Source organism: Ammospiza caudacuta, chromosome Z, assembly GCF_027887145.1.
Source record: "Ammospiza caudacuta isolate bAmmCau1 chromosome Z, bAmmCau1.pri, whole genome shotgun sequence".
NCBI classification, from domain to species: domain Eukaryota; kingdom Metazoa; phylum Chordata; class Aves; order Passeriformes; family Passerellidae; genus Ammospiza; species Ammospiza caudacuta.
This window is the reverse complement of record NC_080632.1, coordinates 16583886-16608215: the sequence shown is the minus strand read 5'-3', so window position 1 is coordinate 16608215 and position 24330 is coordinate 16583886. Positions and strand designations below refer to the sequence as shown.

The 24330-nt window shown below is 38.5% G+C and overlaps 1 protein-coding gene across 2 annotated transcripts; it reads left to right on the top strand.

The window, feature by feature from the left end:
• Positions 1-872: 872 nt before the first annotated feature.
• On the top strand, positions 873-22366 carry SMC2 (structural maintenance of chromosomes 2). 2 transcript variants are annotated; one of them, XM_058823542.1, is made up of 24 exons: positions 873-1043; positions 1940-2089; positions 3032-3154; positions 4113-4151; positions 4332-4442; positions 4635-4679; positions 5163-5396; positions 6060-6209; positions 6877-7110; positions 7954-8113; positions 10396-10513; positions 11161-11299; positions 11531-11650; positions 11963-12167; positions 12726-12861; positions 13850-13974; positions 14763-14956; positions 15258-15401; positions 15644-15838; positions 16404-16604; positions 17775-17891; positions 19181-19341; positions 20516-20663; positions 22074-22366. In XM_058823542.1, the coding sequence occupies exons 1-24, from the start codon at positions 876-878 to the stop codon at positions 22230-22232; spliced, it is 3576 nt and encodes a 1191-aa protein (XP_058679525.1). In that variant the 5' UTR covers positions 873-875; the 3' UTR covers positions 22233-22366. The 2 variants fall into 2 exon arrangements, with proteins under 2 accessions (XP_058679525.1, XP_058679524.1); XM_058823541.1 differs by lacking the exons at positions 873-1043; positions 1940-2089 and adding an exon at positions 2831-2945.
• The last annotated feature ends 1964 nt before the right edge of the window (positions 22367-24330 follow it).

Sequence of the window (24330 nt, the reverse complement as noted above, 5' to 3'; positions counted from 1 at the left end):
GATCCTGGCGGGCATCGGGAAGCGGCTCTGGACAGGGGCGAGCGAGTGAGGCACTGGCGTCACGGAGCGGCTCTGGACAAGGGTGAGCGAGTGAGTGGGGCACTGGCGTCACGGAGCGGCTCTGGACAAGGGTGAGCGAGTGAGTGGGGCACTGGCGTCACGGAGCGGCTCTGGACAAGGGTGAGCGAGTGAGGCACCGGGACCAGGGAGGGAAACAGAGCTGCTCGCGACCGATTTGGCATCAGAGCCGGCAGGGAGGGCTTGCTGGGGCAGGGTCACTGGCGGGGGCAGCGCGATGAAGGCGGCAGGGTTGTGGAAGGGGCTCTGATGGGTCCTTGTTCGCGGTGCCTCAGAGCCGAGGCTGCCGCTTCCCTGGTGCTTTTAGAAATTTTTAAAACAAGTGATTAGCGTTTTTCACACTGGGATTTACCTCTCGCGGGCAGTGTGGCTGAGCAGGTACAGCAATTCTGCAAGAGGGAAGGGGAGGCTTTGCCGTGTTCTGGAACGTCCGGGGCTTTCCTTCTTTGCTTGCGGCCAGCTTTGCGGCAAACCGTGGTGTTGCCGCGAGTCTGCGCCCAAGTGTCGCGATATACTTAGTGTAAAGTCAAGACCCTTAGAAATGCTGGAGTACCATTGGGACACCGCCTGGATCTGTGGCCTGCCTGGACTTTTTCGTTTAAACATTCATGATATTTGTGTTGTAAAAGTCATGCATTCTTTCCATTTTCTCAGATCTAGTTGTTTGTTTGGCGGTATGATTCATTTTTCTTTATTCTTTTTTCTTTATTCTGGAGTATATAGGATTACAATCCGGATACCTTTCTCAGTGCTTCTCAGAAGAATACTTTGCCTGGTCCCTTAGGAACATTGAGAAGATGTACATTAAGTCAATTGTTCTCGAAGGTTTTAAATCTTATGCGCAGAGGACGGAAATTAATGACTTTGACCCGTTATTCAATGCCATTACTGGCTTGAATGGTAGTGGCAAATCCAATATCTTGGACTCCATCTGTTTCGTGCTGGGAATCAGCAATCTGTCACAGGTAAAGAGATGGCACATTTAAGAAAGAAAAGTCTTTCTTCTATTAGCAACTTTTCATGTTACTCTAGTGAGTAACCTCCCATGGAAGATCTGAAGTGGTGCTTCTTTGAAAGAAATAGTTTCGTTATTTCAGTTTTTCATTGCATGAATCTGGGTGTCTGTCATTGTTGCTCAATCTTACGTTAAGGTTGAATTACAACTTTATCCAGATACCAAAGTTACCCAAACTATGTGGCTTAAAACAATAGACTAAAACTAACCACTTCAGAGCTAACAACTTCAAGGCAAAAGTCCTTTTTGCATCTAAAGGCACTAATTTACTCATTTGTAATAAATGTTTTCACTTCTGGATTGGGTCTTGAAATCTGGCTACCTGGTTTATAAAAAAAAATTTAAAAGTTTATTTATTTATAAGTTTATAAGTTTATTTATTTAAAAGGTTTCCATGCAATGCCTGCTCTTTAAGAGATAATATATCTGTTTTATTTTCATTAAAAAGTGTGTACTTTGGCATCAATTTTAATCTCTGTCTGAAAGTGATTTTTCAATTTGCCTTCCTTCCCATCCCTACCTTCCGCCAGTTGCAGACAAAGCCAGCAGGCCTCCAAGGAACACTTTCTGAATCATTTCCCTGCAAACTGCATTACGAAAAATAAAGGCTTGTTAAATAAAGCTCATGCAGATACAGTTTATCTGGATAGGTAAAACTAGACTGGCACACACTGGTTGTGGTTTTACCATGATAGCACCTTGCAGCTCCCATGTATCAGTTCACATGAACTAATAAATGTGCAGCTAGATCTTTGGTTTTTAGGATAATTTCTCCAAAACCTATAGTTGTACAATTAAAATGTAAATTTCTTTCCAAAAAGTGTTTTATCTGTTCCCCGGATTTAGGTGCGAGCCGCCAGCTTGCAAGATCTAGTTTATAAGAGTGGGCAAGCTGGAATTACAAAGGCAACCGTGTCTATTAACTTTGATAATTCAAACAAAAGTCAAAGTCCACTGGGATTTGAAGCTAATGATGAGATCACTGTGACTAGGCAGGTGAGTCTTTAATATCTGTATTTTTTTCATAACCTATTTATATTTTTACCATGTTCATGAGTGGTCAAGGAAAAATAGGGTGATTTTTAAAGTCCCTAAGTTTCTGCAGTAGAGACAAGGCTTGTGTGTTGCTTGTAGTGTAGTTAGTTACACAAACAGTAAGAGTAGATCCAGTGTGCTAACTAGAAATGTTCATAAAGCAAGTTCAATTTTTCTATCTTGTGGTTTTTTCTGCTTTCATATCTTTCCTCTTGAAATCTGGACTCTGTGTTAAATTTGGTCTCCAAGAACAAAGGAACCTTTGTTGTTCTAGTGAAGATGTTGGGGTTTGGGGTTTTGGTTTTTGATTATTTTTTTGGTCGTTCGGGTTTTTTTAAAGCAGAGCTTTTGGAAAGTTTCTTGACAACATTGTCCTCAATGACTAATATTTCTTATAATTTAAATATTTTAAACATCAAACAAGTTCTGTTTTGATGTTTATTTTCTTATATAGCACAAGAATTCTATTATCATTATAGTGCAAGGATTCCATATCACCAGAGTTTCATACCTCCTTGATGTTCCTCACAGGCAGCTCCTCTAAGCACTGACTGTTCCTGGTCCTTGCAGTAGTCATCTGACTCCAGAGCCCACCAATCCACTCTTTTATAACACTTGTTCTTATTTGCTGCAGGTGTGGCCTGTTAAGATCAGGCCTGCTCCTAATCTTTAGTAATTGGTCCAGTTGCAACTCGCTGGGGGATAAGATTACATTCTATACCACCTTCATTTTCCCATACTATATCCCCCTACAGATACGGTATCCCCCTACAGATATTCTGCATAGTTTGCACATATTTATGCAAAGATATAACAGGTGTGATTTCCTGAGATTTTTTTATTCTTTATTACAGTTTATGTTCTCACAACACTAAGCAGGTTTTTTTTGTCTTTGTCCTCTAGGTTGTTGTTGGAGGTAGAAGTAAGTATCTTATCAATGGTGTCAATGCTACCAACGGTCGTGTGCAGGATCTCTTCTGTTCTGTTGGACTCAATGTCAATAATCCTCACTTCCTCATTATGCAGGTATTGTGTGCATCTTTATAAAATCCAGAAAGAGCGGGACTTGCAGTAAATTTAAGACGGGAGATAATGGGAAAACACTTAATTTCCTAGTTAGAGTGGCATCTTATGAAGATAAAATGAAGTTTGTTAAGTTGTTAATATTTCTAGTACAGCATAGTTTGACCCTAAAACATATCTTTTAGCCCAAGACCTCATGTGGCCCTAATGTTAGCAAAACTTTTCCAAAATATGTTTCCATTTTATTTTCTATTTTTTTTCTCCTTAACACATAGGTATTGCTTTCATAAATATTATAAAATGGCAGATTTTATTTGCTGTTATTTGTGCTCCACGTTAGACAGTATCTTGAAAGAAGTTGAGATATGTACCTTCTTAAGTCACAGTTATCAAAAGAAAACTGACAAAGGGGCTAGGCAAATTCCTGAAATATTTGCAAGGAATAATAAAACAGAGCAGGATTTATTGTTTCAAATATAACTATCCCAAGTGGATGGCAAAGGTGGGAACAGTTTTGTACATACTTTCTTTCTCCCTTTATGTATGTATGTTATACATACATACATATGTATGAGCTATATCACCCATATGATATGTATGAGCTATATCACCCATAAAGCTGGTTCATGGGTAGGAGCTTATTCAACATCAGCAACCAAGTAAGGCTGTAGAAAAAATATTTGCATTACTCCTTTAAGGTGTAATCAGGACTGTGGAGGATTAACCTAAGATATAATGTAAGGGCCATTTTAGATATATTACCTGAAAGAGTGACTTATTTGAACTTTGAAGAGCAAAAGAATTGAGTAAACTAGATTATTGTTGTAGCAAAAAAAAATTTTTAAGTGCTTGAACTTATAATACAATGTATAAAAGTGAGTGGGGGGTTGGGGTTTTGGTTTTTCTTTTTACTACTTCATGGTACACAACCACTGATCTTGTTTTATCTTTCTGTCACCAGGGACAAATTACCAAAGTTCTAAATATGAAGCCACTAGAGGTAGGAGAGTCGTGGGAGTGTTTTTGTCTGAAGTTTTACTGAACTGATTTGAATGATAAGAATCTATGTTGGGAGAGGGACAACAAAAATAAAGGTTGGAGGGAGATGAGATGTTCAGCTTAATTGAACCAATCTAACATAAAAAGAAACATCACAGTTTTTTGTATTGTTTTCTTTTAGATTTTAGCTATGATTGAAGAAGCAGCTGGAACTAGGATGTATGAGTCCAAGAAAATATCTGTACAGAAAACCATAGAGAAGAAGGAATCCAAACTAAAAAACATTGAAATGGTATTACATGTTGTAAAGTAGACTTTCATTCATGTTTGTTAAAGATAACTGAACAAGTAGTTCAATGTTGACTTTGTACAATGTTCTAGAAAATTTCATTTCTGCACCTGGAACTAGATATCCATGCCTAGGCATGTTTAAATTTTGGAGTTCAGTAAAATCAGAATATAAATCTTCTGTTGTATGTTTCAGGCCCTAAATGAGGAGATCAGACCAACTTTACAGAAACTGAAAGAGGTATGGAAAAATTAGAAGGGTGGTAAGGTAGGTCCTTCAAGTACTGAAAAAATACTTTCACAACTACCTTGAACCAGTAAGTTTTTTTGGCTAAAACAATAGCGTGTTTTCAAGTGCTGCCAAGTCTTGTAAGGGAAAGAATTTTGTCATATTTCCAAATACAGAGAATGTGACATTTTAGACTTCCAGGAAATCCTACAGAGAAATGTAGGGAGAAGGAAGAAAACAGGAGATCTAGATAAAAATAGATTTTAAAGTGTTTTAGTTCTTAAAAAACTAAGTCAAGTGTTATTTCTGGTATGCAGTCAATTAGATGAATGTTGTTTTAGCTCAGAATAACATGAAGAATCTATCTTCTTACTTAGAAATACTGATGTTTAGAGGTGCTTAAAAGATTTCTATAGTACTCCTATGTAACTCTGGTTTTCCATCAAAATTTAAAATTTACAGCTTTTTTTTTTTTCTCTTTTTTTGTCTATTCAGGAACGAGCATCGTATCTAGAATACCAAAAATTAGTGCGAGAAATAGAGCATTTAAGCCATTTTTGTGTAGCTTATCAGTTTGTTCTGGCTGAAGAAACAAAGGCATCCTCCAGTGATATGTTAAAGGAAATGCAGTCTAATATAAATAAGTTTCAGGAATCAAGGGCTGAAATTGAACAGAAGGTAAAACAACTTAATGAAGACATAGCGGAGATGGAAAAGGAAAAGGATAAGGTAATGAAAACAGAGTTGTGCTCCTCTGAATGCCTGAGAAGCAGGGTGAAATACAAAGAATTTTAAGATACTGGAATTATTTTTATAGATAATAAGTGTTGAATTTTTATCTTCTTCTGGTGTGTTGCTTAGGTTATGTAGTTATGCTTAGGTTATTTGGTTTTACCTAGAAGACATCCATTTAAATGTTGGTTTTTTTTTTGTCTGAAATGCAAATGAAAAATAACTGAAAGGTAAAAAGCTGTTTGACTTCATGTTTTTACTCTGTGCATTCAACAGTAAGTTTTGCGAGAGGCTTTTTTCTCCCTTTTTGTTGATGTCTCAAAAGAAAAGTAAGCAAGGTTTTGTTTGACAGTCATCAGTATTGATTTCGATTTTGGGGGCAGTAAATTTAATGAGATGCAGGATAGCACATAGAGTCTTTGGATGTCTAAATCTGTACAGGGACAGTGTCCCGTTTTATGGAGGGATGTGGGTCTTCAACAGTACCTTCTAGTTAGGTTGGATTTCAGAGGTGAGAGATGATCTGACCTGTTTGCCTTGGAGACTTCTGCCTGCTTGGTCAGATTTCCTTCTACATAAAGCTCTGAACAGAAGATGAAGTACTACAATACTGCATTGGTTTCACAGGCTAAATTAAATTTCCTGTATTACTGGTTGTAGGAAGCTGGTTGTAAACTCCACGAACTAGAAGCTGCTCTTTCAGGACATCAAAGAGTTAATACAAAAGTACGAAGCGCTCTTGATCTCCAGAAGCAAAACTTAAAAGGTGAAGAGGTTAAGTACAAGGAATTGGTAACACGTATGCAGAAGGTGAGATATTTATTTATAATTTTCTTTACATACTAAATTCAGATTGTGGAAACAGCTGTTTTTTCTTTCCTGTTATGGTATGAAGAATCCTGTGATTGACAAGAATTGCAGAGACAAGAAAGTAGAGACAAATGTTAAGGGCTTAGTTTAATTTATTCAGCATAGGTAGTAGGTTCCCTATAGAAAAATACATTATGCAAATACAAATAAAGTGCAACTCCTCATGGTTCCAAATTTTCTCTTAACTCAGCAGTGGTGTCTGTAGCTTCAAACGATTATGCTCTCTGGACATCTATTATTCTTAAAATTAAATGAGGAATTTCTGCCTTGCATAATTTTGACAGTTAATGTTTTTTTATGCAGGAGGATAATTTTTTGGATATTGGGAAGAGCAAGATAATTCTCCTAGTTCTTGGGAGTTGTTACCCCTTCCTGTATTTAATCTCTCTGTAAATACTTAGAATACTCATGGGATGAGTAACAAATTGGGAAACATGCAAAGACATATCACAAGATTATAAAATCTGACAAGGGGTCATAGAAATGTAGTTGATTAAACTACTTGTTGCTCCTCACCTAAACAACATGAATTTCAAGGTAATAGACTCAGGTCTCTGTCTCTTTTTTTTTTTTTTTTTTTTTTTTTTTCCCCTTTGTTTTGCTGAAGGATTCTAAAGCATTAGTATCAAAGGAGAAAGAAGTAAAGAATCTAGAGAAAGAACTAAATGTTTTACTGGAAGAAAGTGAAAAAGATGCACATGCTTTAGCTGCAGCACAACAGCATTTTAATGCTGTATCTGCTGGCCTGTCCAGCAATAAGGATGGTGAAGAAGCTACTCTTTCAGGACAGATGATGATCTGCAAAAATGAAGTTAGCCAAGCACTAACAGAGGCTAAACAGGTAAGAAAAAAAAACACTCCCTGTCTCAGGCCTGCCTCCATGCTTTTGAAAATTGCCTGAAAACCAATTGACACATGTTTGAAAGATCAATGAAAAGAGGTACAGAATATCTATGCAAGATATTTTACATTTTTGCATATGCATTAAACTAACTTTTTGATAAAACATAAATATCTTTGCACAGGAAAATGCTGTAGTATTGCTGTGAGGAAGTACTAGAAACTGGCATTTGAGGTATAAAGTAGGATTCACTGTACTCAAATGATCAATAGTATTGAATAGGAAAAAATTAGGGCTGTTGTCCATGATACACAGTCAAAGAGATTTCAACAGTTAAACTTAATAGAATCAAAATAAAGATGCCTGTGATTGTGAAATGGAGGGTTTAGAAGAAACTATTTTCTCCTTAGTTAAATTGTATGCTCATCACATGACTGAAAGAACCAATGCTTGTTTTGTCTTAAGATAGAAGACCTCTGCTGGGGTAGTTCTGACTACCCCAGTGGAGTTTAACTTTCCAAAGTTCACTTCCCTTGTCTCACTTAGGGAGAAATTCTGCTCTGTAGAGTAACATGGACAGCTATATCCTATCTTAAATTACTTTGTTTCTTCTCAGAGTTATTAATGTTCTAATATGTTACCACAGTTAAATACAAGATCTGTGGTTTTGTGTCCAAATAACCTGTGCCATTATTTTCAAAAGCCAGGGCTGGCTTTGGCGTATGTGCAACCAGTGCAAAACTTTATAAATTACATGGACAGTTTGATAGTGCAAATGTTATAAATTTGTGTCTGCAAGATTGTCTTTGAAGATCTGGTTCCACTTTTGCTTATTCCTTATAGGCTCAAATGAAATTGAATTATGCACAAAAAGAATTAAAGGCAAAAGAAGCTGAAGTTAAAAAGATGGATGAAGGCTACAAGAAAGACCGAAATGCATTGGAAGCTGTTGAAAAAATGAAAATAACCCTAGAGAAGCAAATAAAGGAGCTGAACTATTCAGGTCTGGACAGACTTCTGATGCATAATTTTGGGTCAATCTGCAAGGGAGTATAGAATTGTCATGAGTTGATCCTGACTCGATGCCAAGTGTTTGCCAAAGGTGTTCTATCACACCCCTTCTCAAGTAGACAGAGGAGACAATATGCTGCAAAAGCTCAATGGTTGAGATAAGGACAGGGAGGGATCACTTGACAATTACTGTCATGGGCAAAATAGACTTGACTTGGGGAAATCGATTTAACTTAATTTCTCAGGCTCTATTTAATTTCTGATTTTCTGTACCTCCTCTTCATGAGTGATGCAGGGGGATAGGGAATGGGGGCTGCAGTTGCTTCCTCACACATTGTCTCTGCCACTCCTTCCTACTCAGGGTCAGGACTCACACCCTTCCCCTGCTCCACCATGGGGTTTCTCACAAGGGAGGCAGTCCTCCTTGAACTTCTCCAGTGTGAATCTTTCCCATGGCCTGCAGTTCTTCACAAACTACTCCAGAAAGGGTCCCTTGTGACAGTGGTCACAAGGGTTCTTGAATGAGGGGAGAGACGAGAATATTGACTCCATGTTCAGAAGGCTTGATTTATTATTTTATGATATATATATATATATATATATTACATTATAACTAACTAAAAAAAATAGAAGGAAAGGTTTCTTCAGAAGGCTAGCTAAGAATAGAATAGAAAAGAATGAATAACAAAGGTCTATGGCTCGGACAGAGAATCTAAGCTATCTGGTCTGTGGTTGGCCATTAATTGTAAACATTCAAGATGGCCCAATCACAGACACACCTGATGCATTCCACAGCAGCAGATAACCATTGTTTACATCTTGTTTCTGAGGCCTCAGCTTCTCAGAAGGGAAAAAATCTTAAAAGGATTTTCACAAAAGATGTCTGCGACAGTCCCTCTCATGAGGTGCAGTCCTTCAGGAACAGGCTACTCCGGTGTGGGTGCCCTGTGGGGGTCACACATCCTGCCAGCAAACCTGCTCCAGCATGGGCTCATCTGTCCATGGGTCTGCAGGTTCTGACAGGACCCTGCTCCAGTCTGGGTTTGCACAGGGTACAGATGGACATCTGCTATGCTGTGTGGACTTCCATGGTTCATGTTGCTACCTCAGCATGGTTTGCACCACAGGCTGCAGGAGGATCTCTCTTCCAGTGCTTGGAGCACCTCCTCCCTGTCCTTCACTGGCCTTGATGCCTGCAAGACTGTTCCTCTCACATATTGTCACTCCTCTTTCCAGCCACTGCAGATAGGTTTGGCCTTTTTTTCCCCTTCTATAATATGTTATCCCAGAGGCTTCACTACCATCAGTGATGGTCTTGACCTTGGCCAATGGCAGCTCTGTCTTGGAGCTGGCTGGAGGATGCAGAAACAAATGAAACAAATAATTTATGCTCTGCTTCCCATCAGGTATTAGGAGGCAGTGTTCAGCCACTTCCTGTGAAGCAGGACCTCAGTCAGCTGTTTTGGAAGAAAAAGGCCTTAATAATGGATGCTTCCTTCCATCATCCTTTCTCTTAGCTTTTACTGATGAGAATACCTTCATAACAGTATGGAATATCTGTTGGACCCCATATCCTGTCTATGTCCCCTCCCAACCTGTTGCCCCCTCACAACCTACTGGCTTTTGGAAGAGGGACTGGAAGGACAGCCTTGGTGTCAATATTCTTAGCAGTAGCCAAAACTGTGTTGCATCTATGCTTTCTCAGTAGAAACACAAAGAACAGCACTATGGGGGCTGCTGTTGGGCATCTCACCCAGCCCCAGTGCAGGAAGGGAATGAAAAATCAAGTACACTGCTTTCATGCATAAATTCCTCCGGTGTAAGCTCTGCAAACTGTTAAACTTTCACTGAGAGCAGCTTAAAATAATTTGATTATATCAACTTTGGGCTGACCATTTTGAAGTTTGATGGCACAATTGAATTCCAGCTAAAATTTAGATGGTTGGAAAGAGACCAACACCCCTATTGCTTCCTAGTTTTCTGTACCTAAAACACTTCTTAGAGTTTGTTTCGTATGCCAGGTAACATTTGTTTCAGACACTACTGTTAGCTGATATTCCAGATCAACCTTTACAGAAGACCATTACTCTTTAAATTTTTTCTTTGCATGTTTGGCGTCATGATGATATTAATTTATTTAGTCTGAAAATTTACAAAGAATTTTAAAAAGTCCTCTCTATGTATATGTAGATGAGCAGTGTAGGATACTAATTTTTAAGCTAATAGATTTCTCTGCTCTGGATATATATCTACTGCTTGTGTTCAACTCTGAAGAAGAAAAAGGAGAAGCCCTCCTAGCAAAAAAGAAGGCATTGATTTCTGATATCAGCCGGCTAAGAGAACTGAGTGAAAATTTAATGGCAAAATTTCCTCATCTACAGTTTACTTACAAGTAAGATCTCAGTGTGATCCTGAAAGACACTTGAAAGGACTTTTGGGGACCTTTCACTACATAATTCTACCAATGTCTTAGCTCTTGCTGTCTTTTTCTTGCTGCCACTGAATAATGACTGTCTTACCCATGCTGAAAACTGAAGGGGAAAGTGAGAGGGAAAGTCAGGAAATGTTATAATCTTATCTAAGTCACTAGAATTTAAAACTTTTGTCTGATGGTATTTTGGTAGCAAAGGTCTAAACTGGGAAATAATTGTTTTCTGCCTGTGGACACAAGTAGACTTGCTCTTGGGAGGTCAACTCCAGTCAAATATGTGTATCCCCAGGTTAATTTTTTTGTGTAATGGGCTGAACATACTCCTATAGCTGTGGTAATAACAGAGCCCATTGGAAAAATCCATTGAAAAAATATGGAAATAAATCAGGAATTCCATTCTTTTAATGGCTGTGTAACTGACTCTTTATGCTGAATCTCTTCGTGTGGAGTATTTAATTAAACCATTTTTTCATGGGGTTCTTTTTCTGATAGAATTTAGAATTGCTTATGGGAAAACCCATTATCATGGGGTTTAAATATAAAATTTTGAAGGATGTATGAGAGAAAAACAAACATGATTCATAGTCATAATTTATATTTATTTTAAGACATCCAGAAAAAAATTGGAATCCAAACTATGTGAAAGGCCCTGTTGTGTCTCTTTTCACTGTGAAAGATCTATCCAATGCCAAAGCCCTGGAAGCGGTGGCTGGAGGGAAACTCTATAACATTATTGTGGACACAGAAGTAAGTTTATTTCATTAGTACACAATTCTAAATTTTGAGATGTGGCCGTATGATTTGGGGTTGGCAAGCATGTGCCTCAATGCTTGAGGGGTTAAAACACCTACATGTTTTAATTGGCTCAAGAAAGTCATGCACAGTTGGTGCCAACAATGTGTTCTTCTTGCAATGCCCTATTGTCTTACAAAATGACTTGTGTACTCAGGTATGCTTTGTAACTATTTTTTATTTGAGGTTACTGGCAAAAAGCTTTTAGAGAAGGGTGAACTAAAGCGTCGATACACCATCATTCCCTTAAACAAAATTTCAGCTAGGTGTGTTCAAGAAGACATAGTCAAGTTGGCCCAAAGCTTGGTATGTAAATAAATACACTCTTTACACTGTATTGCTTCTGTCCCGTTTTAATTTTATTTCTGTACTAAAACCTGGAGATTCTTAATGGTTATTATAATAAGAATTTGTACAGAGTTTAAGGATATATTGATTTTGTTTTTCTTTGTATCCTTTCAATTTTGTGAGATTTAAATGGGTATTAATTATTCCACTTGTGACTGAAATAGTTTCAAAATGTGATGATACTTTTGGAAGAGTTATTATCAACAAAAAACAAACCAAATTTGAAACGTATTATAATTTAAAGCATACTAATTGCATTTTGATTTCTAGGCTGGGCATCGTTACTTGTATTTAGCCCTTTCTCTAATTGGATATGAATCTGAACTGCAGAAAGCAATGGAATATGTGTTTGGAACAACACTGGTCTGTAATAACATGGATAATGCTAAGAAAGTGACTTTTGACAAAAGGATAATGACAAGAAGTGTTACTCTCGATGGAGATGTGTTTGATCCCCAAGGAACTCTGCATGGAGGCAATTGATGGTTCTATTAATATAATACTAATAATATTGTGTGTCTGTTGATGTGTTTACTGCTTTTGCATAGTTTTTCTAAAAATTAACAGTAACCTTTATGTTTAGATACATACTGGGAATAATATATTTGAGCTAAAGTTGTCTTGAGCTGAAATATTAATTAGTTAAAGAAAAAATTAATTACAAACTTCACATAAAGTAATTTAGATTTTAAATACTTAAATCTTATTAGACAGTATAATCCTCTTGGAAGCAAAAGTGCTTTTTTGAAGTAATTCATCGTTGGTTTGCAATAATTTCATAAATTATGGAAAGTTAGCTGTTTGCATAAGTCACACATGTGTAGTATTCGAAGTTTGCAGAACCATGTTCTGTAACAGAGGAAGTCTCTCTCTTCTGAGAACTCCAGCTTTAGCCTAGCTGCTTTCTCTGTTTCTCAGCTAAAATAAATCATTAACCTGCCTCATTATTAATGTTTAGAATTTGCAATTACCAGTGGTGAATCCACTGGTTTAATTCCAATCAGCCTGGCTTTTTAATTTTTTCATTGAACAGGTGCATCCTCACAAGCTGCACCAATATTGTCTAAACTTCAAGAAGTGAAAGATGTTGAACTAGAACTCAAAAAAAAGGAATCTGAACTTGAAGCTGTAGAGAATGAGTTGGCAAGCTTGAAGAAGGTTGCTGAAAGGTAAGGTTTGCACTGTACAATGTGTATAATTTCTCTTAATGTGACCGAGTAAATTTAATGTAACGAGTTGTTTTGGGAGGCCATAGGCCTTTTGAGAATGAAATATGCAGAAAGTAATTCTTTTCTTCCCTCTCCTCCCAATATAATTAGTAAGTTCAGTAATCAAAAAGCAAATTCAGTTTTTGAATAACACGTGCAAACCCTCTTTGTTTTGGATAACACAGGGGGAAAAAGGATACACATTAGTATTTGAAATTGGTTTAATTTTCATGAAGTCCACTGAAGAATGGATCTGTTACAGACATATTTTAACACCTGTACAGAATTCCAATTTGTAGTCAGTCTTATTTTTCTCACAAGAAAATAAAAAGATGCTAAAAAGGATTATCTGAGTGATACTGCTGTAAGTATTTAAATTAAATATTATTAAGTATATTTGATTTTCATCTACTCAGTTACTGAATACTACATTAAAAGATGGAACAGAAAAATATATTTAGTCAGTTCTGCAAAAATGCCACAAGGAGGTAGTGTTGCATAACATGCTATCTTCCAGCTGGATTTATTTTTTCAAATTGTTTTGAGCTGCAGTAGACTTCCAGAAATATTGCTAAGAGGAGGAAGGAACTTTTGCTTCTAGATATCCTTTCTACCGTTCTTCACCCTAACATCTGTCATGCTGCCAGTTGGAAAAAGGTGATGTCTGAATTGTTGCCAAAATCCCATGAGTTGCATTTGTTTTAATAGGTTAGATCAGGGCTAAACAGCAGGAGCTACATATATAATAACTTACATGCCTATCAACTTCACAATTATTATTAAAGCAATTATATTGGATTTTCATTCATTTAAGCTTATTTGCCCTACTATCATCACTGTATCTCACATGAGAAATGGAATACAGATATTCATCTACTTACTTCAGCTTTGAAAGTGAGATGCTGGGTAGCCTTCCATATAGCAGTGTGTGTCACTACTGTCTCCAAAGGTATCAGCAGCTGAAGCAGCAATGGGAGATGAAGTCTGAGGAAGCAGAGCTGCTGCACAAGAAGCTTTGTCAAAGTGCTTACCACAAACAAGAGGAAGAGCTGATTGCCCTGAAGAAAACCATTGGTGACAAATGTGTTCTTACTCTTTTACCTGAAAACTAATTACTGAGAATGAGATGGATATCAGGCTGTTTGAGTAACACATTCTTTATTTAAGAAGTACTTTTCACTTTAAAAATACTAGCTTTATATTTTTGAACATGTAACAAACACAGAATCACAGTATACTTGCATGGAGGTGATTCACTTAAAGGTGGCCATCTCTTATAGTAAAGGTTATACTCTTATTGAATGTTTTTTATATACTTTGTAATAAAGGAAAATACATCTTTGCAGGGAAGTCAAAAATGGATTTAACCCCATATTTGAGTAATCTTTGCTTTTTTCAAGCCATCTGTACTTAAGGTTAGTAATATAGTTTGCATAACAAGAAAGCATAGGAAAGAAATAGTGTTTTGTATAGATAAGGAGAGATAAAATGCAGCAGCAAGTAAAACATCTAAAAAATGGACAGAAGTGATACATATTTAGATGTAGTATTCTAGGGAGGAGATGGTATCTTGTTAGGTAGCTGTACTTTTTGATCCTGCAATTTGACATTCTTCCCTCTGTCAAAAAAATGGTCCTCTTTTCATAATGGCTGTTTGGTCCCCTACCAATAACTGATAGCAACAGCACACTGTCTTAGAGTAATCATTGAAATATCTGATTATTCGGACTTAAGCAACTAGTGAGTGTTCAACCACTTTTTTTCTGTTGGGGGCAAAGAGCGATTTATTTCAGTTGGCGTTTAGGATGTAAATTTGAAGACAAGAACAGTGCTCAATCTCAGTACTCTATTTTTTGATTCAGCTTCTTGTGAAGAGACATTAAACAAAACTGAAGAAAGCAAAAAGAAGGCAGAAAAAAAATACAAGGAATTAGAGAATAAACTTAAAAATGCAGAAGCAGAGTGTCTAAAAGAGCGAAAAAATGCAGAACAGAATCTAGATAATGCCAAGAAAAAGGCAGACGCTTCAAGCAAAAAAATAAAAGACATGCAGCAGGTAAAACTTCACTTCTGTTGGCAGTTCTCTCCGTGTTAAAAGTGCAAAAATCAGAAAGTTTGATTCTCGTGAGGTTTTAATACTCTCAGTTTTGGGACTTACTATACTTTGTAGTCACTGACTGAGCTTTTTTGTATTTTCCTTTCTTCATTTTGTGGGATTACACCCTTGCTCAAGAATGGGTGCTGTTAGTCTTCTACAGCATTTACTACATCAAACTGAATCTTAACTCTTTCCATCCAGCTGAATCTTAATTCTTTGCATTTAAGTATAACTAATAAATTAGAAAACATCTCTCTAGGAAGTCAAAGCTTTAGTTCTGGAACTTGAAGAGCTGAAACAAGAGCAGGCCTCCTATAAACAACAGATAACAGCTGCAGAGGAAGCAATCAAATCCTACCAGAATCAAGTTGATGCTCTAGTGGCTGAAGTGGCTAAAACAGAGGTAAAAGTGAAATACTGTGTTTCATTATCCATTTTGATGTTACTCTGTGTGATCCTCTGAACCTCACATTTAATGTGTATTTTTTTCTGCAGATTTGCTTACTATTCTCAATCAGCCTAGGTAGTTATTTTTTTGCTTCTTTCACATGTGAATTTTTTTTCTCCTTGCTGTGTCAGTTCTAATGAGGCTTTCATGCCAGCTTTAAAAGAGGCCAATAAATGTCTGCTGATTTGCTTTTCCAGGAGTCTGTAGAGAGAGCACAGAAGGAGCTTGCCGAGCAAAAGGAAGTAATTGCATTACATGATAATGCAATTAAAGACAAATCTGCAGAGATGGTAAAATACAGAGAACAAAATAATGAATTACAGCTTAAGATTAAAGAATTAGAACACAGCATCACCAAATGTCAACAAGAAGCTGCTGATGCTGCTTCCAAGGTATTGCAGAATTGTGTTTTTCTTCACATCTTGTGACCAAGAATGGTTATTCCCTTGCCACATGCAAAGGAAATTGCCTTTTTCCTTTAAGCGCTGTCATATTTGCAGCTCAATGTAAAATTTTTATCTGAGGAAGAGGGAGTGGAAATTGTACATTGTAAAAGACCTGATCTGTATGGAGTAACAAAGTATAGATCACGGTGAGAAAGTGATCAGTAAGAACATTCTGACTGTCTGGACAAATTAGATAACTAATTAAAGAAGGTAGTTCCATGATGCAGTGACATTGGTAGAGTTCAAATATACAAAAAAGTGTTTCAAGTAAGATGTACATGAAAGCAATAGCCTTAAATCTTTAAATCCCTTGTTTGTCCACAATGAAGAAAATCACACAAAGCATTGTAAAGAAATGTACCTGTGCTGCACTAGGGTAGAAGAATTAATTTCCATCAATTTCAGAATATAGGTGGGGTGGTTTCTTTTTTTTTGCTTTTGTTTGTTTAAATTTTTATTTCACATTTGAGAAGGGTGAGGAAAAAGCTTCAACATAACTTTTTGTTTAAAGGTGGCCAAAATGCTGAAAGAATACAAGTGGATAACTTCAGACAAGCCGCTCTTTGGCCAGCCAAACACAGCCTATGATTTCAAAAGTTGCAACCCTAAAGAAGCAACTCAGAAGCTGCAGAAATTGCAGGAGCGTAAAGAGAAGTTGGAAAGGAATGTGAACACAAGAGCTATGAACATGCTTTCTGATGCAGAGGAAAGGGTAAACGTTCTCTGTTCTAATCTATAAAAAATTGGGCAGGCTGATCATACGGTGTATATACAAGATATACAGATATATATAATGTAGCTATATGTTTTCATGTGCTCTATTTCTCAATATACCAAAAACTAAACTAAACTTTTTCCTGTTTTTTTTCATACTAATCTGACATCTTTGAACAACTCATTGGCACACCAGGTTTTTAGGTTACTCATAATCTTGACCTTGGATGATAAAAAATACTCTTTTATTCCTTCCTACCCCAGATCATCCTGTTGCCCGATTGATAAATGACACAAAACTCGGATAAGTTTTGTGGGTGCTTTATTAAGGGCCCGGGGAGCTGGTGGACTAGCGTCCCAAGCCTGAGCCCCCAATTTCACGTATGGGTGCTTCCTTCTTATACATGCGATTCATAACAAAGTCTCCAAGAAACAGTTCCCCGTTCCCCTTGCCTAGTCACAGGCCCCTTGTGATAAATTCCTTGGTTCACAAACAAGATCATTAATCTTCTGCTTATCTGCTAGGTTACACACAAAACCCAACACACTTTCAACGGCTACAAAACTGCTTTTAACAAACCAATTCACACACAACTCACTATAATTAAACATTTTGCTAAATTTCATTTATTTTCTAACAATCCTAAATTGAAGCATCAGCAAGCTTTGTGGCATCCATTAGATTATTTGAGAACTATATAATGAATTAAAAATTGCAGACCAAAAATATGTTCATCTTCAAGCATGACAGCTTGAGAGTGTAGCAAGATTGTCTTAAATTAATCTGCATCTTCAGGCTATTCCAGGATTGTCTGGAAACTGCCCACTGATTTTATCCTTCAACTTTTCTAATACTTTTCCTCTTGTCAGCCTTGATAATTAACCTTTCTTCCATGGAAAAGCAAATGAAACATGATTAACTTGGAAGTGCAACTTTCAGAACAATGTCCTTCCCCACTGCTGATTGTTGAAAATTCTGATGCTTTAATTTGCAAATAATCCCAAATCTTACATCCCCCATGCAGCTAAATTAATGCACTGGATTTTAATCTTGTGGTTAATGACTATTTTATAGCTACACAATGATACTGTGAAGCTGTAAGAGTAGCACAAACTGCATTTGAGCACAAGGGTCATTGAAATCAGTCTTTTCTTCTCCTTCCACCAGTACAATGACTTAATAAGGAAAAAAAGAATTGTAGAGAATGACAAGATGAAAATTCTTGCAACTATTGAAGAGCTTGACCGGAAGAAAAAACAAGCTTTAGATATTGCTTGGAAAAAGGTATGACACTTGAAATTTATCTTCATGTTTTAGTAGAGGATCAGATTTATTAGATTACTATTTTGCATATTTCCTTGGGAAAAAAAAGGTCTGTTTTTAGAACTAATATCCCTGACCAATATTTAAAAATAACCACTTTATTTCTCCCGTTTATTCCCACTTTTAAGAATAAGATACGAATTCTCTGAGAATTGTAACGGTCCAGTTAGAGCTGCAAAACTACTTTCTCATTCCCTTTTAGTGTCCACAAACATTTCATGAAGGTTAGGGCATATTGAAATATAGCTGGGGTTTTTTTGGGGTGTTTTTTTTTCTTTCCTTATACCAATATTTTACCAGAGTAAAAATTTTCTGTTGTTACATTGCCCTCTACAGTGCAGGGCTGTGGACCTGGGGTACTGCTCCTGTTACTGTCAGGATACATAATATTGGGGTAGAGCAATGTCTGATTTATGTTTCTGTTACCGAGGCACTCTGCCTTTTTACCAGGTCTCTCATATAATGAATTATAAGAAAAGTATAAAATTATTTTTATATCTATTTATATTTTTATAAATATAATTATTATAATATTTATATTATATATAGGCCAAATTGGTTTTTGGCCTTTGAGAAAATTGGTTTCAACCAAGATTAAATTGCACATAGATGATGTATTGGTTTAATTATTAATTATCCTCCCTGTACTTAGGATATCACTGACAAAATGGTACCTTTTCATTGTAAAAATGATGTTTGGCGGAAATTAGTGAGTTGTAATGCAAAAGCATCATGCATAGTGGAATTAGTGTGTTTTCAGATAATCCCTAAACCTAGGAAATTTTAATCTGCATTTACAAAGTTGCATCCCATCCCACACCTGGACATTGCTTAAGTAAACCTGGGAAGAAAAAGAGTGGGGAGAATGCCACCATGTATCTCTTACATGGTGCTTGTACTTTTAGTAGTCCATTAACTGGGAGAAATTGCAATTTGCCAGTTAATAAATCTGAGTTAGGGCATAACTATTTCCCTGGCTGATAGCATAAAGAAGCCTTCCAATACATCTTTCATTGGATCCTCATAAAATGCTTAGTATGAGGTGTCACATATCCTTTGGTGTTGCTTCTCTCTTCAGTACAAAAAAAGTAAAAGCTAATGTTTTCTCACTGTCCTGTATGTGACATGGGAAGTCACTGTGTTGAACTGGGAAAGATGTCTCAAGTGTCCTGCTGCTCACCACTAAGGTTTTCACTCTTTGTGCTCTGATCCAAAGCACACTTATACATCTTTTGTGGTCTGACTTCTAGGTGAATGAAGACTTTGGTTCCATATTCTCAACACTCCTACCTGGAGCCAGAGCTATGCTATCAGCCTCTAAAAATGGCAGTCGCTTTGTTGGTATGGAGTTCAGAGTTGCCTTAGGAAACACCTGGAAGGAAAACTTAACAGAACTTAGTGGAGGACAAAGGTTGGTGAATTAATTTGTTTTCCATTGTCATTGTGTATGTAATTGATATGTCTAAGCAATTAAAGTTCTGAAAAGCAAAAACTTAATCTTTTCCTTGTCAAATGGACTCAATATTGGAAGCACTATCAATACATTGACTTAGAACAATGCTTTACTTAGTATAAGATAACAAACAAGATTTTACTCCTGTCACACAGAAGTGGCAAAAAATCCAATTGAATGGTGAGAAAACCACATTAAACTCTAGGTAATACTGGTGTAATGTTGAATTAAATGCTCCTCTCTTTGAGCTGTAACCACAAAAATCTTTATAGGCAAGTGTTTCCCTGGTATAAAGGTAGTGTCATGGCAACAGTTTTCTTCTGCAGTGTGTAAGGCCACTGTGTAGGGCATGGGCTTCTTTGCAAGTTCTAAGGAAAAAAGATCTTTACAAACTGAAAAGCATAAACGGAATTTGGGAAGAGGTGAGACAGGGATACAGAACTTTCTAAGGACAGAATACTTGAAGAACCAGGTGTGGAAAAACACAATTGCAAAACTCAGAACTGGAAATCAAACAACAGCATAATTTTAAATATCACTCAACTAATGTGATCTTCTAATAAGAAGTAGTAATATTTGCTGTTTCTGAGAGAAGACTTCATGTTTTGAAATGAGGAAACTATCATTCCATCTCTTCAGAACCATAGCAGTAATGTGCTTTTGAGGGACTATTTCAGAATCATAGAATCATTTAGGCTGGACAAACTGTCTTAAGATCATCAAGTTCAACCATTAACTTAACTGCCAGATCCACCATTTAAACCATCTCGTTAAACCCCGCATCTACATGTCCTATAAATCTCTCCATGAGTGCTGACTTCTGTGGGCAACCCATTCAAATGCTTGATAACCATTTCAGTGAAGAAATTTTTCCTGATATCATTTCCTCTTGGCCTGTCTCGTTACCTGGGAGAAGAGGCCAACCGCCATCCGGTCACACTCTGCATTCTGTAGATAGCAATAAGGTCCTTCCTGGGCCCCCTTCTCTCCAGGCTGAACAACACCAGTACCTGCTCCTCATCAGACTTGTGATCCAGACGCTTTGCCACCTTCATTGCCTTTCAGGTAGTGTTTTCAAAAGCCAGAGCCCTTCAAACAAGACTAAATCCTAATTTTCTTGTCTCCATACTAGATCGTTGGTGGCCTTATCCTTGATATTAGCCATGCTCCTCTTCAGACCTGCCCCAGTTTACATCTTGGATGAAGTGGATGCAGCACTTGATCTCTCCCATACCCAGAATATTGGGCAGATGCTTCAAACTCATTTCAGACACTCCCAGGTATGATCTTGAAATTATTGTGGTAATAGAACGGTCTGGGTTGAAAGGGGCCTTAAAGATCACCTAAGTAATCCTCTCCTATGGGCAGGGACACCTTCCACTGTAAGATTCCATGCCTGGTTGGGCATTTTGGGTCCAATCCGGCTAGCTGTGGACCCCAGCCCACAGGATCCTACATGGACAAAAGGCAAAAGATGAGAAGAGCTCTTCTCCACGTGGGGACAAATGTCCTCAGTTTATTGACTGGATAGGGGACACCAGACCAGGGGACACCCCCCCTCCCCCCACCCCACCATGGAAAAGAGGCCATCCCCTTCTCAAGGAGGGATTGAGCAGAGGGGAAGGGGGGTGGAGGAAGAGGAGCACTGCCAATGGGATACAAGTGAGGAGGGCATGGGGAGGGAGACCAGGGGTGTGTGAGGGAAAATACATGTGATAGGGGAATTCCATGAGAAGGGAAGAACAAGCCTTCTATTTTATGTTATGTGATATAACATGAACTATTCAGTGCAATATAAAGACTACTCAGTGCAAATCTCCAATCACCCAGTGCAAAACAGCAACTAAAACTATTCGGTGCAATACAACATTCCACCAGACCAGACTGCTCGAGTTCCATCCATTATTTCCAAAGGCAGTTTGGCACTGAGGACTCTGAGCTGTTTACCTCTTTTATTCTACAGATGTATGTTATATTTCTGAGTTGTTTCAGCTGGAAAGCTAGACTGACATGGCAAGTGGTGAAACTTAAATGTTGTTGCTGCACTGGTTAAAATGGAGCAGTAGGGAAGAGTGTCTGTGATATGCTCAATTTCAAGCATGACAACATCCTGAATTCTTTTTTCCTGGAGATTTTTAACTTGAGTTTAAAGATATTTCATGTTGACCCTCTTAAGTGAGGCACTACTTATTATTTCCTTATGGAAATGATCTCTGTATCACTGTGACCTGTACCCCATCAAATAGAGTACCTGTCTCTATTTGATGCAAGGACTTAACCATTCCAAATTATGAGAGTGAGGAGGGGAACCAGTATTGCAAAATTATTTGAGTAATATCTTTTGACTAGGTAAGATCCTACATTCTTTCATAATTGGTGGCACAGTTATTCCCATGTTTACTCCCACCACGAACAGGCATCCTGCATTGTGGACTGTATCCCAGGCCAGGTGCTGAGATATGGACAGAAGTGTCATTAGCTGCAGAACAAGTGGGTTTACATTGACCTGTGTCAACATTACATTGACCTGTGACCAACATTCTGTTGGGCCTTGGTTAGTTTTAGAATATTTTTTAAAGATTATTACTGAGGTATTAGCCAAACGAAAGAAAAGAGTCCTTTCTTTGGAAACCTTTTCTAGTGTTGTTGGGATAGCAACATTAATTTTAAGTGTTTCTGGTTTGTTTTAGTTTATTGTGGTGTCCTTGAAGGACGGAATGTTCAACAATGCAAATGTCCTCTACAAGACCAGGTTTGTGGATGGTGTATCCAATATTGCAAGATACAGTCAGACTCAAAACAAAAAAAAAGGATCTGCCTGCAAAAACAGGCAAAAAATAGAACATTAACTATGGTGAGCTGGGAAGAATTGGTCTTCTACATGCAGTAGAAATCAAATAAATGTTCCCTGTTGCTTCCTAATGTTCATGTTTATAATGTTACGTTTTTGTAGGTGTTAGTTCATATCTGGATTTATTAAGAACTGAAACAAATAGGAAATAGTCTGTAACAACCTGTAAGTTTTAAGTTGTTAAGTTTTATTATATTAAAAATATAATTTTTATGGTGTGCTGTAATTCCTTTCATTTCTCTGTAATATTTACACATAAATGCTTATAAGTAGTAGCTTTGTAAGCTTAAAGCCTTCAGATGAGGAAAAGCTGATTCAGCTACCAGAGTTCTAGTCAGAAGACCTATTGCAAAGTGTAGTAACCGTCTTCCTCACCTGATGCTGCTGAGTCAGGGATGGACGAAATGACTCTGTGGTTCAGAAGGCAAAAAAGGGAGATCCTTTATTAAGAGGTATTTATTAGAGGTTTTATAACCAGGATCGCTCAGGTCTCAGAGTAAAACCCTTTCACACTATGAGTAGCACACTCTGAAGGTACATAGCTATAAACAACATGAACAGAAAGAGAGATCATAATTGTTTTTGTTCTTCCTCTCTACGTTTCCAAGGCCTGAAGCCTGGGAGAATTCTCTTCAACTGAACTGAGAATCTCAATTCCCGCTTTTCATTTAAAGAGGGAGCTGGTGTTTGTAGTCCTCTGCAGGACCCCCTGCAGGAAGGAGAACAAACACAGCTCAAGAGTCAATCAAAACTTCTAATCAGACATTGGGTCAGATTGGTCGAAGAGATCTCTAACTTGTATTATAAATTCCAAGAAATCAGTTACCAGCTCTAGTATAGTAATAAACCATTGTCAGTCTGCCAAAGGACTGGCAGGCCGACTTGTCAAAACCCATTTCCCAGTGTGAGCAGATGCCCACATGGCAGAAAAGAAGGTATTAATAAACGTGCACCCAAATCAGCCAGACTTGGCAAAATGGGACATCTGTTTCCCACAGCTGCAAACCTTTAGGCCTCTGGGATTATCCCAGCCAGTAAGGTGCAGCAGGTCAAGCCTTGGTTGGTTTTCATAGAAATTGCTTTTTGCAGGATGTGTGCAGGCTTTTGGCCTGTGCAGTTGTGTCCTGAATAGTGATAAAACTGAACTCGGGTCCAAATTGCATCCTCAAAGTTTTCAAAACAATTGAGCAGAATTGACCAAATTCAGAAACACTTGAGAAAAATGCTGGAAAGCCATGGCAACAGTCCTTACTACAACCAGGCTGAGCCTAGTTGTGACGTTCCAGTCTGATGAATAAATGCCGTCTAAGAATAAATGCCCACGTGTTCCACGTGTTGGGTTTTTTTTTTTTCGGGGGGGGGGGGGAGTTGTGGGTGGTGTATTTGGTTTTTTTCCCAGAAAGGCCAGGGGGTTTTCCAGCAGCCACAGGGGGTTTTGTGACCGCGGGCTGGGGCGGGGAACGCGGTCCCGGTGGGCGGACCAAGGGCCCCAAACCCGGCCCGCGGGGCGAGGTCTTTGTTTCCACAGCCCGCCCCGGCCGAACGCCTCCTCCTCGCCCACTCTCTCCTTCCCATCTGCCAACTGGTCCATGCAGATGGCAGGAGAGGTTTTTCCGGTAACATAACATTTCACCCTGAAGTTGGCGTTCTTGGCACCACCCACGTCTGCCCAGGACAATGGGTCATCCGCGCTCCCTCCTGCGCCTCCTTGCCCCCGATACAAGTGATTGTTGCCCAGTTCCCCGATTCCCCGCCCACCCTCATCCCCCGGGACAGGAGACCCGCGGCAGCATTCCTGGACACCGTTTCTCCCGCCCCGCAGACGGGAGCCTGGGGGGCCGAGGTGCCCCGAGCCCCGGGGGCAGCCCCACAGGGCGAGGGCATCTCCTCTCCAACAGGGAGCTGATCCCAGAAAAGCACTGGGTTTCAGAGTTCGCAGTGTTTAGGCACCGGCAGAGAGGAGGTGCGCGGCGCCTCCGCTGCAGAGCACGCCAGCGTCTCCCTGACCCCGCCTCAGAAGAGCACGGCTCGGGACCGCCCAAGGAAGGGGAAAGGGACACTGGGCTGAAGGAGGCTGGGCTGGTTGCAGGCGACGG

Excerpts from the sequence above, each read along its gene's own strand:
- SMC2 (XM_058823542.1), top strand. The coding sequence starts at position 876 with ATGTACATTAAGTCAATTGTTCTCGAAGGTTTTAAATCTTATGCGCAG. Across the intron at positions 4,443-4,634 it reads AACTAAAAAACATTGAAATG|GCCCTAAATGAGGAGATCAG; the intron begins GTATTACATGTT and ends TGTATGTTTCAG. Across the intron at positions 10,514-11,160 it reads CATCTACAGTTTACTTACAA|ACATCCAGAAAAAAATTGGA; the intron begins GTAAGATCTCAG and ends ATTTATTTTAAG.